Raw genomic sequence first — 12,453 nt, 5'->3', positions numbered from 1 at the left:
AAGTATAACCCTTTTGCTTCCAGCAGAAACAAAAAAATTTACACACACACACACACACACACACACACTGGATTTTTTTTCTCAGAATAATTAGAAAAACAGCTTTTAAAAAACTCAGACCAAGTAGAACCAGAAAGCCACATGAATTTTCAGGACTTTGGTTAGGTTTACCTGAAAGTGTAGGTGAATATAAAAGCTTTATCAAAGCTTTACAAAAGCATGATGCATGGCAATATGATGCGCTATTTGCAGTAGTCCTGCGAGGGCACGTTGTTCCGTGCAGTAATTTCAATGTGCCTAAGTTCTTGTGTCTTCACTCATTATATATCTTGACATTCACTTGCTTTGTTGTAACCCTCAGAGTCTGTTCAACTACGTCGATAGTCTGTAGCATCTCCAGATCTGCAGCTTTTAGTTATCTTGGGCTACATGTATTTTATGTAGACATAACTGAAGATTATCAGTTTGGGATGAGATTATTGGGTTATGTTGAGGCTCAACAAGAAAAACCATAATCTTTCCTAAAGAGACGGAACAGGAGGCAAATACAATTCATTTCCTTCTTTAGAAATGAATTCCCTTACACCCTATCACTTCTGTTTTGGACCTCAAATTAATGCTAGGCGACAGAAAGATTAAGTTCATTTCACAAGACAGTTTTGTGATATAAGTTATTTTGTGTAAAATTTTTTACACAAAATTAAATTTGCGAAAACCCTGGTTTCTGTATAGATGAGTGTTTTCAGTTGTCCTTATTGTTTTATTAACGTAAGAAGTGGGAGAGCTCTCACTGTTTTCTTATGTGTGGGTATAGTATTGAAGAAGTGTTACAATTGTCCCCCTGGTATTTGGGTGCAGCTTTTTGTGATTCTCACAGTAGCCTTCAGAGGTCCCCTGTGCTTTTGAATTTTACTTGCGTGTTGCTGTTTTGCACCACCAGGGGACACTCAGTTTCCACAGAGGGGTGCTATGCTCTACCAAAATGGTGCAGATTCTTTTTCCTGTCAGGGGTGGAATCCAAAAAGATTTTGTCCTGGATTTTACAGCTTTAGGTGGATCCAGTATTGGGTTTAGATGAGTTGACAGAGCCCTTTCTGAGATGAAGCTAATAGCCAGATTTTCACTGAAACAGGAAAAATGAAAAGTTGAAAAAAAATTAAAACAAAATGGAGTTAAAAACCAAATATGTTGCCAGAGACCCAAAGATAGGCAGCTCTAGCAACTTGGGGGGCATGCGAGTACCCATCCAGGGAGCTGAGTTCCACCCATGTGGCGGAGGTGGGAAGAGAGGATTCTGGGAAGGTCCCGGTTGGAACAGCCTTTTTTCTGCCTCAGCCATATTATTCAGTGGAAATTCAGAAAAGACCCCAAAACATTTGTACTGCCTTTCCCTTTCTCCCCACCCCCAGTTCCTTCTTCAGTAGCCTTCCTTGCTAATTAACACTGGCTCCGCAGGGATATTTACCTTTTCTCTGCTGGATTCCTGTGGTTTTGAAAGAATTCAGGTACTTGCTGGTTGCCAAGGAATTCAGATTACCTCACAGGCTGCACACTATCCAGAATCTGCCACAGCAGCAAGTAGGGGGAAGAGACACCAACAAGGGGGAGAAAACGCTTTCCAGTGCTCATTGTCACCCTCCCTGGCAGGCCCTTGCTGTTTGTGAAGTTTGAGTCATTTCTGGCTCTAAAGACAAGGGATCAGCCTGGTAATCCCCTCCCAGACGGCTCTGTAGGGCGCTGCCTAGTCACTGCAGCGCTTTGGCAGTCTCCCGGCTGCAGCTGGTTGACAGCAGATCAGAGAGCTCTTGGGCCTCTTGTTCTCTTCCATAAGATTTTTCTGGGTCAGGCCAGGATGAAACCCAGTGGCTCCTGGCAAGGCTGCCTGAGGTACTGTCTCTTCATCGTCCAGGCCTCCCTGGCTCAAAATGCCTACACCTGTTGATGGATAACTCATGTGCCACAGCGAGGGGCTCCTCGAGGCTGGCCTTCTCTTTTCTTTGTACGTTTGTAGTGAGTGTTTGTCAGAAAATATAACTACCAAAGAGGATGTTAAGCTTCTACGTCTAGAATGCCTGTGACTCTGACCATAAGAAGATATTGGTATCAAAAAAAAAGTTTTTAAGAAAACAGCAGGACAGAAAAAAAAAAAAAAGAACATGTAGGGTCATATGCTTAGAAGAACAAACTAGTTTTTGAATAGGGGAAGAGAGTTTAAAAGATCCCACTAACTCTCTGCTTTCCTTCTTGTTTTGGTCCCATATTGGTAAAGATCTTGGAGCAAGCAACTCCAGTGCAGTTTCAGTTAATGTTTGCCAAGTCCCCACCATATGCGAAACATTGAAATCTTTTCTTCACACAGACATTCAGACTTTTGGACAAATTATTACCATTGTCTTGATTCTCAGTGAGAAACATTAGAAAGCGAAAAGGAAATGTAACTTATGATTTAAAAATTTATTGTCAAAATAAAGATATTGTCCAGAACAATTCATATTTGTTTTCAGTGTGGTTAAAAAAGGCGGAGGGGGTGGCAAATAGTTCTATATTCATAATAGGCTGCAAAATAGTACCTAGGGTTTCAAATTTAGCAAAGAAAGTAGGAACTCCCCCACCTTTTGTTAGCTTTAAAGGTCAAGGCCTTAAAGGTCTGTTGTGAGAACTTTGCTAAATCTTGATCTCATTAAGAGGGCGATTCAAGACTCCATCGTGTCAATTTTGGTCTGCATTAGGATAAGTGTGGTCATGTAGTTATGTGCTTTATAACAATGGGCAAGGAAGGACCACAGATACTATGGTTGTCCCATAAGATTGTAATGGGACAACAATCTTAATCTGAAAAATTTCTGTCACCTAGTGACATTGTAACATCATAACACAATGTATTACTTTTTCTATGTTTGGATACACAAATACTTAACGTTGTGTTCCAGTTGCCTACAGTATTCAGTATAGTACAATGCTGTACAGGTTTGTAGCCTATGAGCAAGAGGCTATACTATCTATCTTAGGTGTGTAGTAGGCTATACCATCCAGGTTTGTGTAAGTACACTCTATTATGTTCACACAACGATGAAATTGGCCTATCAATGCATTTCTCAAAACATATCCCCATTGTTAAGTGACGAATGGTTGTATGTGCAAACTTGGTCCTGGGGTACCTAGTAAATAGTGCTCTTTTAGGTTATTGTTAATAGAGAAATTGTGTTGAAACTTCAGACCTAGAGAAGATGAAATTTGATAATACGTAATGGTCCAAATCAAAGGTCACTAACATAAATGCTCACAAGTACATTCGCTGAAGGAAGAGTGGAGACTGGAGAATGGAGAGTACATGTCCCATCTAAACGCATTTACTATTTAGTGCCAGCAGCTAATACTGGTATTGCCAGATCTGGTTTGTTAAGTGAGGCTTGAACATGTAGATTTTTATTGTGAAACAAACCACTTTTTTATACTTTTAATTTTGAAACCATTTTGAACTTACAGAGTTGTAAGAGCTGGAAGAATTATATGAAAAATTGCCTTTTACCCTGTGTCTAGAGATCTCATTCCAATTCTGCCAATTGTCCTAAGATTTTTTTTTTTTTTTAATTACAAAAGGATCCCAATCAAGTATCACATGTTGTGTTTAGCCTTCGGGTCTCTTCAGTCTCCTTCAGTCTGAAACAGTTCCTTAGTCTTTCTTTGACTTTCATGATCTCAGCATTTTTGAAGATTACAGACCAATCATTTTGTGGATTGTCCCTCAATTTGGGCTTGTCTGATATTTTCTCATGAAGAGACCTAGGTAACGCATTTGGGGCCAGAATACCACAAAAGTGATACTAATTCTTGTCATTGCATTATATCTGATGGCCCATGCTAGTCATTTAGTGGTGTTTGACCACTTGCTTTAGGTGATATCTACTAGATTCTTCCACTGTAAAGTTTTTTGGTCTTACCCTTTGTAATTAGTAAGTGTTTTATAAGGAGATACTTTAAATCATGTAAAATTTCATTCTTCATCTCATTTCTCATTTTTAAGAAAAACCTATTGATTTTTCTTGCCTTAATGAATTATTGCTATAATAGTTGCCACATGATGATTTTCTAATTCCATCATAATTTTTACTTTTATTTTTTGGCATTTTTCTGTAAGGAAGAGCTTTATCTTCTCATTTATTTATTCATGTATTTATACCAATGCAGACTCAAGTGCTCCTGTTTTGTTTAATGGGTTATAATTCTTTACTATCATAATTTATTTTGATGCTCAAATTGTCCCAGATTTGGCCAGTGGGAGACCTCTCAAGCTGGCTTTGTGTCCTTTTGACATATCTTTATCATTGAGCACAAGATGTTTCAGGCTCATCTTGTTCTTTCTCTATTCTAGCCCTGGAATCAACCATTTCTCCAAGGAGCACTGATTGCTTTTTCATGGAGTATAGTATTTAGAAATCAATATCTGGGTGCTAGATATGCTCATTGTTCTGGGGCATTTCTGCTTTCAGATCCTGGCCGTGAACAGAGTTAGGAAATTATGTATATATGTACATATGCACATGTACGTCTGTATTTCTATATCTATCTCTAATGTATTGTTGAAAAACAGAAGTTTATACTAGTACCCACAATTCTAGTTCAAAACTGCAGAGTTCCTTCTCGTTTTTTGCTTTTCATATTTTAAAATGTCTTCTCCAACAGCAGGAAATCTGGCTCCCAGTATCTTTAACATATTTATTTATTTGCTCAATTCCTTTGTATGTGGCCAGTTTCCTGACCCCACTGGGCCACTGTCCCACTCAGATGCCGTTTTTATATGGATTTAGACCCTTATTTGGTGGTCACCCTGCCTAGAAAACCTCCTTCTGCTTCTGGCTGGCTTCCCATCCTACTCACCATCTTCCTTTTTTTTTTTTTGTTACTCACCCTCTTCCTCATGTGGGCCCTGGCTACCACTGGGCTGCAAGAAGGGAGGTCTGATTTTTATATGTTGTTCAGGTAATTAAAGTTTAAAAGAAAAAACAAAGCTTTTGTAGGTTAATCAGAACTTGACCAGTAGGTCAGATTCAAGACTAATGTGACCTCTAGTCTAGACAATAAAAAAGAAAATAGTGATCAGATGATGATGATGGCTTATTTAATACGGATTTTAGTGAGCGCTATAAGCTCTTACTGGGGTAGGAGGAAAGATGAGCACACACACCTTTTCTCTCCATAGTGTATGCTCCCCACTAGACTGAGGGAGATATGGAGTGGAGCACTTTCACCTTTCGGGGGAACTTTTCCTTTAAGCTTTTTTGTTTCACTTTAATTTTTGCTTCTTCTGCTCCATACACTCAGTTGAGGATTCCACGCTTTGATATTAGAAATCTTATCCTTGCTGGGGTTCAGAATGAAATGCTCCAGTGAAAAGGAAGATTAGGAAGAAGAAACATGATTTTTTTTTTTTTTTTGATGTGCAGCCCTCTTGAAAAAAAGAATATAGGAATGACAAATGTGTTGGTACCCGATTCCAGCTCACCACAGACTTTTTGTCAGGCTTTTCATGTTGACTAAGTTAGATCAGGTACTTGTAGTAACTACAAGAGATGAAAAGCCTCTTTTTCTGAAGCAGAAGCTTTCCCCTCCTTCTAACTCATTATTCTTTGAGGGGAGAGGATGACAGGAGGGATGTCACCTTGAGGTAATGTCTGGCTGAGGCAGGCAGCCTCTGTGGGGCCAGCACGGGGCCCCTTTGCATCTCACAAGAATTCAGAGAATGACTGTCTTCCTCTTGCTTGGACAATCTATCAGAGGAAGATTGGGATGCATAGGCAAGGGTTACTCACCAGGGCACTGGGATGTGACATAGCTATGAGTTAAGTGATAACTACTGGAAGATGGAAGTTTCTAGAAAATCTGGGGTCTCAAGCACAGATGTAATAATGCTCATCAAACTCTTGTCTTTTAGCCTAGTCATCATTTTCTCTTTGTCCACATCCTTTTTCCTAGCCTCATGTTTATTTATTTTAGTTTTTTGGGTTTGGTTTTTTTTTTTCTTTTCACTTTTCTTTCTTTGGCTCTCGCATATTTCTGGTACAGGGAATTAGGGAGTGGAGATAGTGGGTGGATGAGAAGAAACAGAGAAGAGGAAAATTTTTTAATGCTGACCTTTAATGTGGTGAAAATTCATGTTGACTTCATAGTCTGAGTAAGCATATGTAAATAATTTGTAAGTCATATGAAAATAAACTTGTGGCCTTCTTTTTTTTTTCACACACTTGGATATGCCTCTTGGGAAAACCACTCTAGTGAAGGGTGATATGGCTACAGTGGTATGTAAACAGGGGTTGATATTTACCATAACCATTCGCCTTGAGTGTCCTTTTGTTGATACTGAGCATCCTTTTGTTGATATTGAGCATCACTGGAAAGTTCTCTCTTTCCCTGGTTACTTCCTTCAGAGGCACATATATTTTATACTTTGTTCTTCTTTTGACAACAGTCCTGGGTATCAAATTGCTACCCTGTTTTCAGTGGGCTCCATGTTTAATTCCTCTTTCTTTTGCCTTCATTTCAAATTCAGGACTAAGTCTCTTGCACTGTGCCCATATTTATGCCGTTTTGCTTTGTCTGCTGTTAATGCTGTCATTATCATTCTTTTTAAATGAGTATTATGGATCAGTTCTATTCTTTCTATGGATGTCAGCTGTAAGCCTATATATAGCTGTGCTGTCCTTTTTTCTTTTTGCTTAATTTTTTTTCATTGAATGCTATAGTACCAGGCACTGTGTGGGCACTCAGTAGGTGTTTCTGTTGCCTAGGCTGGAGTGTAGTGGTGCGATCACAGCTCACTGCAGCCTCTGTCTCCTGGGCTCAAGCAGTCTTCTCACCTTGGCCTCCCAAGTAGCTGGGACTACAGGTGCACACTACCACACCTGCTTAATTTTTTAATTTTTTGTAGAGATAGGGTCTTGCAGTGTTGCCTAGGCTGGTCTCCAACTCCTGGGCTCAAGCAATCCTCCTGCCTCGGCCTCCCAAAGTGTTGAGATTACAGGCATGAGCCACCATGCCCAGCCAGTTGTTATTTCTTGACCAGCTAATGCTGCATCTTTCACAGAATCCTACACACAATTTCCCAGGTTGTAAATAGCTATATTTTCAATTTTCATTCTTCCTATTGGTGTAATGTTCTATATAAGGGAAGCAATGTCTTGTTGTGATTAAGTCCATGGGTTTTGGAGTTGGTGTGATCTTGAACAAGTTATTTAATAGACCACATTTAGTTTTCACATCTGTTTTTCAACTTGGATACAATATTACCTACTTCATAGGGTTGCTTTAAGGATTGAATTAAGTATAACATTATAAAACACTTAGAATGGGAGTTAGCACTTAGTAGGCACTCGGTATTTGTTAGGTAATGATATTACCCTCCTTTATTATTATCTCATTGATCCTCAGTTCCAGCCTATATTTCCTTGAAACTCTATTCCTGGCATTTAACCTGTTTCCCTTCTATCAGGTTTGCAACTGTGCGATATGATCAAGGAGCCAAGAACATTCGGAACCAGTTCATGCATCTGACAAACTACAGTGTGAACAAGAAGAGTGAAGACTACGTCAGGTACTGGCTGTGTCTGAGCCAGAAGTCAGAGGTGTCAGTCTCAGATGTGGGTGTTGTAGGGGTGGAAAGGTAACATGTGGCACTGGAGGACAACTTTACATTAATGTCCATGTACCATTTATGGAAATCTGTCAGTCATATAACAGTGTTGAGGCATATCTCCTTCTGCTTCTCCGTTGCCTCCCCAGTTAACAGTGTCACCTTTCTCTACCAAAATGTACCTTCACAAGTTTTTCTTCCTCACTGCCTTCCCTCACTTGACTTAGGAATGAGAATTTAATAGGCATATGGAACGTTTTAAAAGTTAAGAAATGAGGTCATTTCAGCGCTTGGCAAACATATCAAAAGCTTAAAAAATGTCTGTACCCTTTGACCCCACGGTTCCATTTCTAGGAACTTAACCTTAAGAGATAAAAGATGTACACGCAGTATCAGTGATAAGAATGTTCATTACCGTATATTTGTAGGTGGAAAAAGCAGGTTATCTGATAGCATGTGCAACTTTCCTGCTTGAATATGAGATATCTAAAGCTGCTTATTTTTGCTGAGGGGGGAGGAAAAAAAGACCAGAAGTAACCGAAGTGTTAATTTAGCTTAACTATAGTGGGTAGGATTGTGAGTGGGTGATTTTTATTTTCTTCTTTCTGCTATTATGTATTTTCTAAATTTTTCTAAAATAAATACTTGTATGATCAAGAAAAAGAAAAGGAAAAAATTAAAGAAAGAAAGAAATGAGGCCATCTCAGAAAAGGATTCAGTGGAAGGGAGTACTAGCCCAGCTGTGTGGAAATATTCTTTTTGCTCTGTTTTCTTTCATCCCGATAATTTTGCCAGAAAGTGGAAAAGTGGAAAAGAGACCCAAATAGTTACTTTCTACTCAGACTAAAAATAGGTTCCTAGCAGGTCCAAGGAAAGAAGGAAAGGAATCTGGAAGTGATAGAATAGTTGCTGAAGCTATATAGGTTTCGTCGAATATCCTGTGAGCAGTGTTTGCGTTGACTGAAGAGATCATACCTCCACTGTGAAAGATGAGCAAAGGCACAATCGGTGGAGAGTGGGATGGTGGTAGGGAGTGAGGGGACAGCTGCAAAACACAGGTTCCAGATTGCAGGGCTCTTCCAACATTCATGAGAGGCTGTGCCATTGGCCACTCCGCTGCCATAGCAATAGTATACCTCCTCACTCTTACTGTCACTGCAGTGCACTCTCCCTTCAGTGTTAACTCAAAAAATATCAGGAAAAGCTATATCTACTGCCAAAGAGAAGGGAACCTGCTTCAGATGCCAAAGCAATTATGTGTGGGGTTATTTCATTAGCATGCTGCACCAGAATAACTCACTCGCCCATCCCAACTCAATTCTGGTCTGAAAATGGCATCAGAGGTTGTTTTGTGGACTCAGGTGACATTCACCTCAAAGGTTAATTGTCTGTTAACTTGTAACCATTCTTAAATTTGTTTGCCTTCTTTCACACATTGCTTTCACTCTTTCTTGATGCATAATTGTTTGGTTAAGAAAGAATTTGCCGTCTTCTTCCCCACCCTCTTGAAAAAGGCAAACTATACATTTTCATTTCCATTGAAGAAATTGGTATGAAAGGATATATGACAAAAAGGACCAAGAAAAAGTGAGTAACTGGAAGTCAGCAAAGTGAATTTAAAAAAAAAAAAACTTTTTAAAAAGACAAGAAGGCTGTTTGCAAAGAGTCTTGTTATTATAGCCAAGCCTAGTTACATATGTGACTTTGATTTATTAATTTGTTTTAGTTGTGATGATCCAGAAGTGGAGGATTATGGAAACAAATGGAGCATGAGTGCTATGCTTAGGTACCTGAAACAAGAAGGCAGAGATACAACCGGTGAGTACTGGGCCTTTTTCCTTCTTGACTTCTCTTCTTTGGATAACTATCATTGTCTCTTGCCAGGAATCATTCTCTGTTGCTTTGATAGTGTTGCTGAGACGGGATGATTGTCCTTGGTGTTACTTTTTCCTGCAACTGACAAGCTGGAGAACAGGTTTTCCATTACCCTCAAAATCACTTTTCTTGTTTCTGGTCTGAAAGGCATAACTTTTTCCTTTTAATCCTTAGTGAATTTACCCTTCTTGAATGTTGAACTGCTGACTAAAATATGGTCAGCTTTTTATATAACAAATTGCCTGTCTCCATATTGGCCCCAAGTTTCGAGTTTTCTAAGTTAATCTCTCTCATTCATGTTGCTGAGTTGGAGAATGGGCACTGTTTGAGCACAGGGCTTCAAATCAAAATGGACACAATTGCTGAGCCTTGAACAGAATGGGAAACTGTGTGCCAAAAGAGACTGTTTCAGTTCACAAGGGAAAGGGTCATAGGGGAAGTGTGAGATGGGAAGTGAGGCTCCTATTCCATTATGTGTCTGTCTTTTGTCATAAGAGGCCACCTGAGGGTATCCCTTGGCACCTACATTCTTGACTGTATTGATCTGTTCACAGATATGCTTGCCTCCACAGTACCCATTCAGAAGTCTGCCATATAGAGGCTTTTTTGAATGAGCACACATGCTTTTATAGTTATATTGTTATCTGGAATCCAGTTCATAATCCATGTATTTTGATATTGAGTCTGAAATTTAAAAATTTTTGTTTGCAGCATTGATGGCCCATGTAGAAGACCTGATCATTAAGACCATAATCTCTGCTGAACTAGCTATTGCTACTGCCTGTAAAACCTTTGTTCCTCATCGCAGCAGTTGTTTTGGTAAGGAGACTCAAGAAGCTTAACATGTTTTGTGAAGAGGATCTTGGGAAGTTGGATGGGATTCTAGGGTAGAGAGGCTTAGTGATTCTATAGCAGTAAGAGGTATGTGATGGACTTTTCTTTCTAAGCTCATGTAGCATATGAAGAGCCTACTAAGAGGCCAATAGTGAGCTTGGTCAGAAGTCCCCTGAGGAGTAACTAGCTTTCTGTGTGGGAAGCAGGGATTGGAACGAACGTGTTGGTCTTTCTGTCAGAGTGCAGTCAGAAAAAGTCTGCAACGGACTGTACAGGAATCCAACTCTAACAAATATATTCCAGAGCTCCTTGGCAGCCAGACTGGGAACAGTTCCAAGAAGCTCTGGCTGGTACCAGTATGTGCTTTCTCCCATTTTCCGATGACTGCTCCTTTTTGTTTGAGTCTTCTTTCTAGTGTGTTCCTCCCCCTCCTCTCTTTCTCCCATTCCTCTTCCACTTTCTTTTCTCTTTCTCTTCCTCTTGTCCTCCCCTTCCACTCCACCCCCAACTCCTTGACTGTACAGAGAAGGAATAAGCAGTTCACAATTACAGAATCAGGAAATGTTACCTACTGACCCACTAGCTATAATGGTAGCACTGAGGGTGCCTATGGACATTGCTTCCTATGTGGAAATGAACGGGTTTGTGATTGCCCATGTGAATGTGTTTAAAGTCACATGGGCTTTTGGCAGTTGTTAGGCTTTGTTAGTAAAATACACTAGGGTCTTTGATGGGGAGGATGATTAAAGTGTGGTGTGGAGTAATACAGGTAGTAAGGATATGAGAGTTATGGCTTGGTTAGAAGGCAGGGTAACAGGGAAATAAAGAATATGGGTTTTAGAGTCTGACAGCCTTAGTTTGTAACCATGTATATCCCTATCTAGTTTTGTGATTTTCAGCAAGTTACTCTAATCCTGTTTCCTCAACTATAAAATGGCAGTGATGGTGGTGTCTACCTCCTGAGAATACCATAAAGATCAAATGAGATGATGCACGCAAAGCACTTGACAATGTCTGGCCCTTACGTTGTTCTCAATAAAAATTATTTGTTATTTTTATAATTAGACATCATAATTCCTGATCTCTTTAACAGATTATCATAACAGGCTATATTTGAGGGGCAGTAAACAAAGGGAATTGTTGAGATTGAATAGAAGATGGCAGATAAATCAGGACCTAAAATTTTATGGGAAAAGAAGAGGTTGTAATATATTTTTTAAAATACATATCTGATCATGTCTTCTGAAATCCTTAAATGGTTCCCTAGGCTTAAATTGTATAATAGAAACTTGATATGACCTGAAAGCCTTCTAAGGTAACTCAGGTAACTCTTCTAGAATTCCATTTCCCCTCATATACCTTATAATCCAGCTGTACTATACTATAGTTCTAAGCACTCTGTGCTTTTGTGCCACTGTATGAGTTCTGCTGTTTGGCCTAAAAACTCTCCTTCTGTCTCTGCCTTGCATGCTCACATTTCTTTTCTAAGATTTAGTTCTCCACATTGCCTCCTACCTCATGCTGTTCTTTTTTTTTGAGACAAGGTCTTGCTCTGTTGCCCAGGGTGGAGTACAGTGGCATGATCACCGTTCACTGTAGCCTTCACCTCCTGGGCCCAAGTGATCCTCCCACCTTAGCCTCCTGAGTAGTTGGGACTATAGGCATGTGTCATCATGCATGGCTAATTGTTTAAAAAACTTTTTGTAGAAATGTGACCTCACTATGCATTATGCTTTTCTGTGCTTGTTTGATCATTCTCTTTTCCTGTCACATCATGATGTTTTGTTTATACATACACTTCCTCAGCCGTGTCTGAGTTTATTTTCTTGAATTCATAGTAGCCAGTGTGTCCTTTCTTCCCATTTCACCCTATTTCTGCCAAACCAGAGCTTTCAACATTTCTCTTTTCCCCTTTTTTAAATTTTTTTTTTAGTTTTATATTAGAGACAGGGTCTCGCTGTTGCCTAGGCTAGAGTGCAATGGCGCAATCGTATTTAGCTCACTGCAGCCTTGAACTCATGGTCTCAAGTGATCCTCCTGCCTTGGCTTCCCCAAATACTGGGCTTACAGGCGTGAGCTACCAAACCTGGTCCTTTTGTCGCTTGCTACCTCTGCAC

At 39.7% G+C, this 12,453-nt stretch overlaps 1 protein-coding gene across 50 annotated transcripts in view; it reads left to right on the top strand.

Moving 5' to 3' along the window:
- The window catches only part of TTLL5 (tubulin tyrosine ligase like 5), a 296,508-nt gene that overhangs the window by 49,906 nt on the left and 234,149 nt on the right, over positions 1-12,453 (top strand). For all 50 annotated transcript variants that reach the window (XR_010122049.1, XM_063644172.1, XM_055288714.2 and 47 more), the window contains 3 exons: positions 7,487-7,588; positions 9,354-9,445; positions 10,214-10,321. Coding sequence is in view for 49 of the 50 variants with exons in the window: in XM_063644172.1 (XP_063500242.1) it covers positions 7,487-7,588; positions 9,354-9,445; positions 10,214-10,321 (302 nt within the window). In the remaining variant the exon portion in view is untranslated. The remainder of the gene's footprint in view (positions 1-7,486; positions 7,589-9,353; positions 9,446-10,213; positions 10,322-12,453) is intronic.

Source organism: Symphalangus syndactylus, chromosome 8 (assembly GCF_028878055.3).
Source record: "Symphalangus syndactylus isolate Jambi chromosome 8, NHGRI_mSymSyn1-v2.1_pri, whole genome shotgun sequence".
NCBI lineage: Eukaryota > Metazoa > Chordata > Mammalia > Primates > Hylobatidae > Symphalangus > Symphalangus syndactylus.
This window is presented reverse-complemented; position numbering and strand designations above follow the sequence as displayed.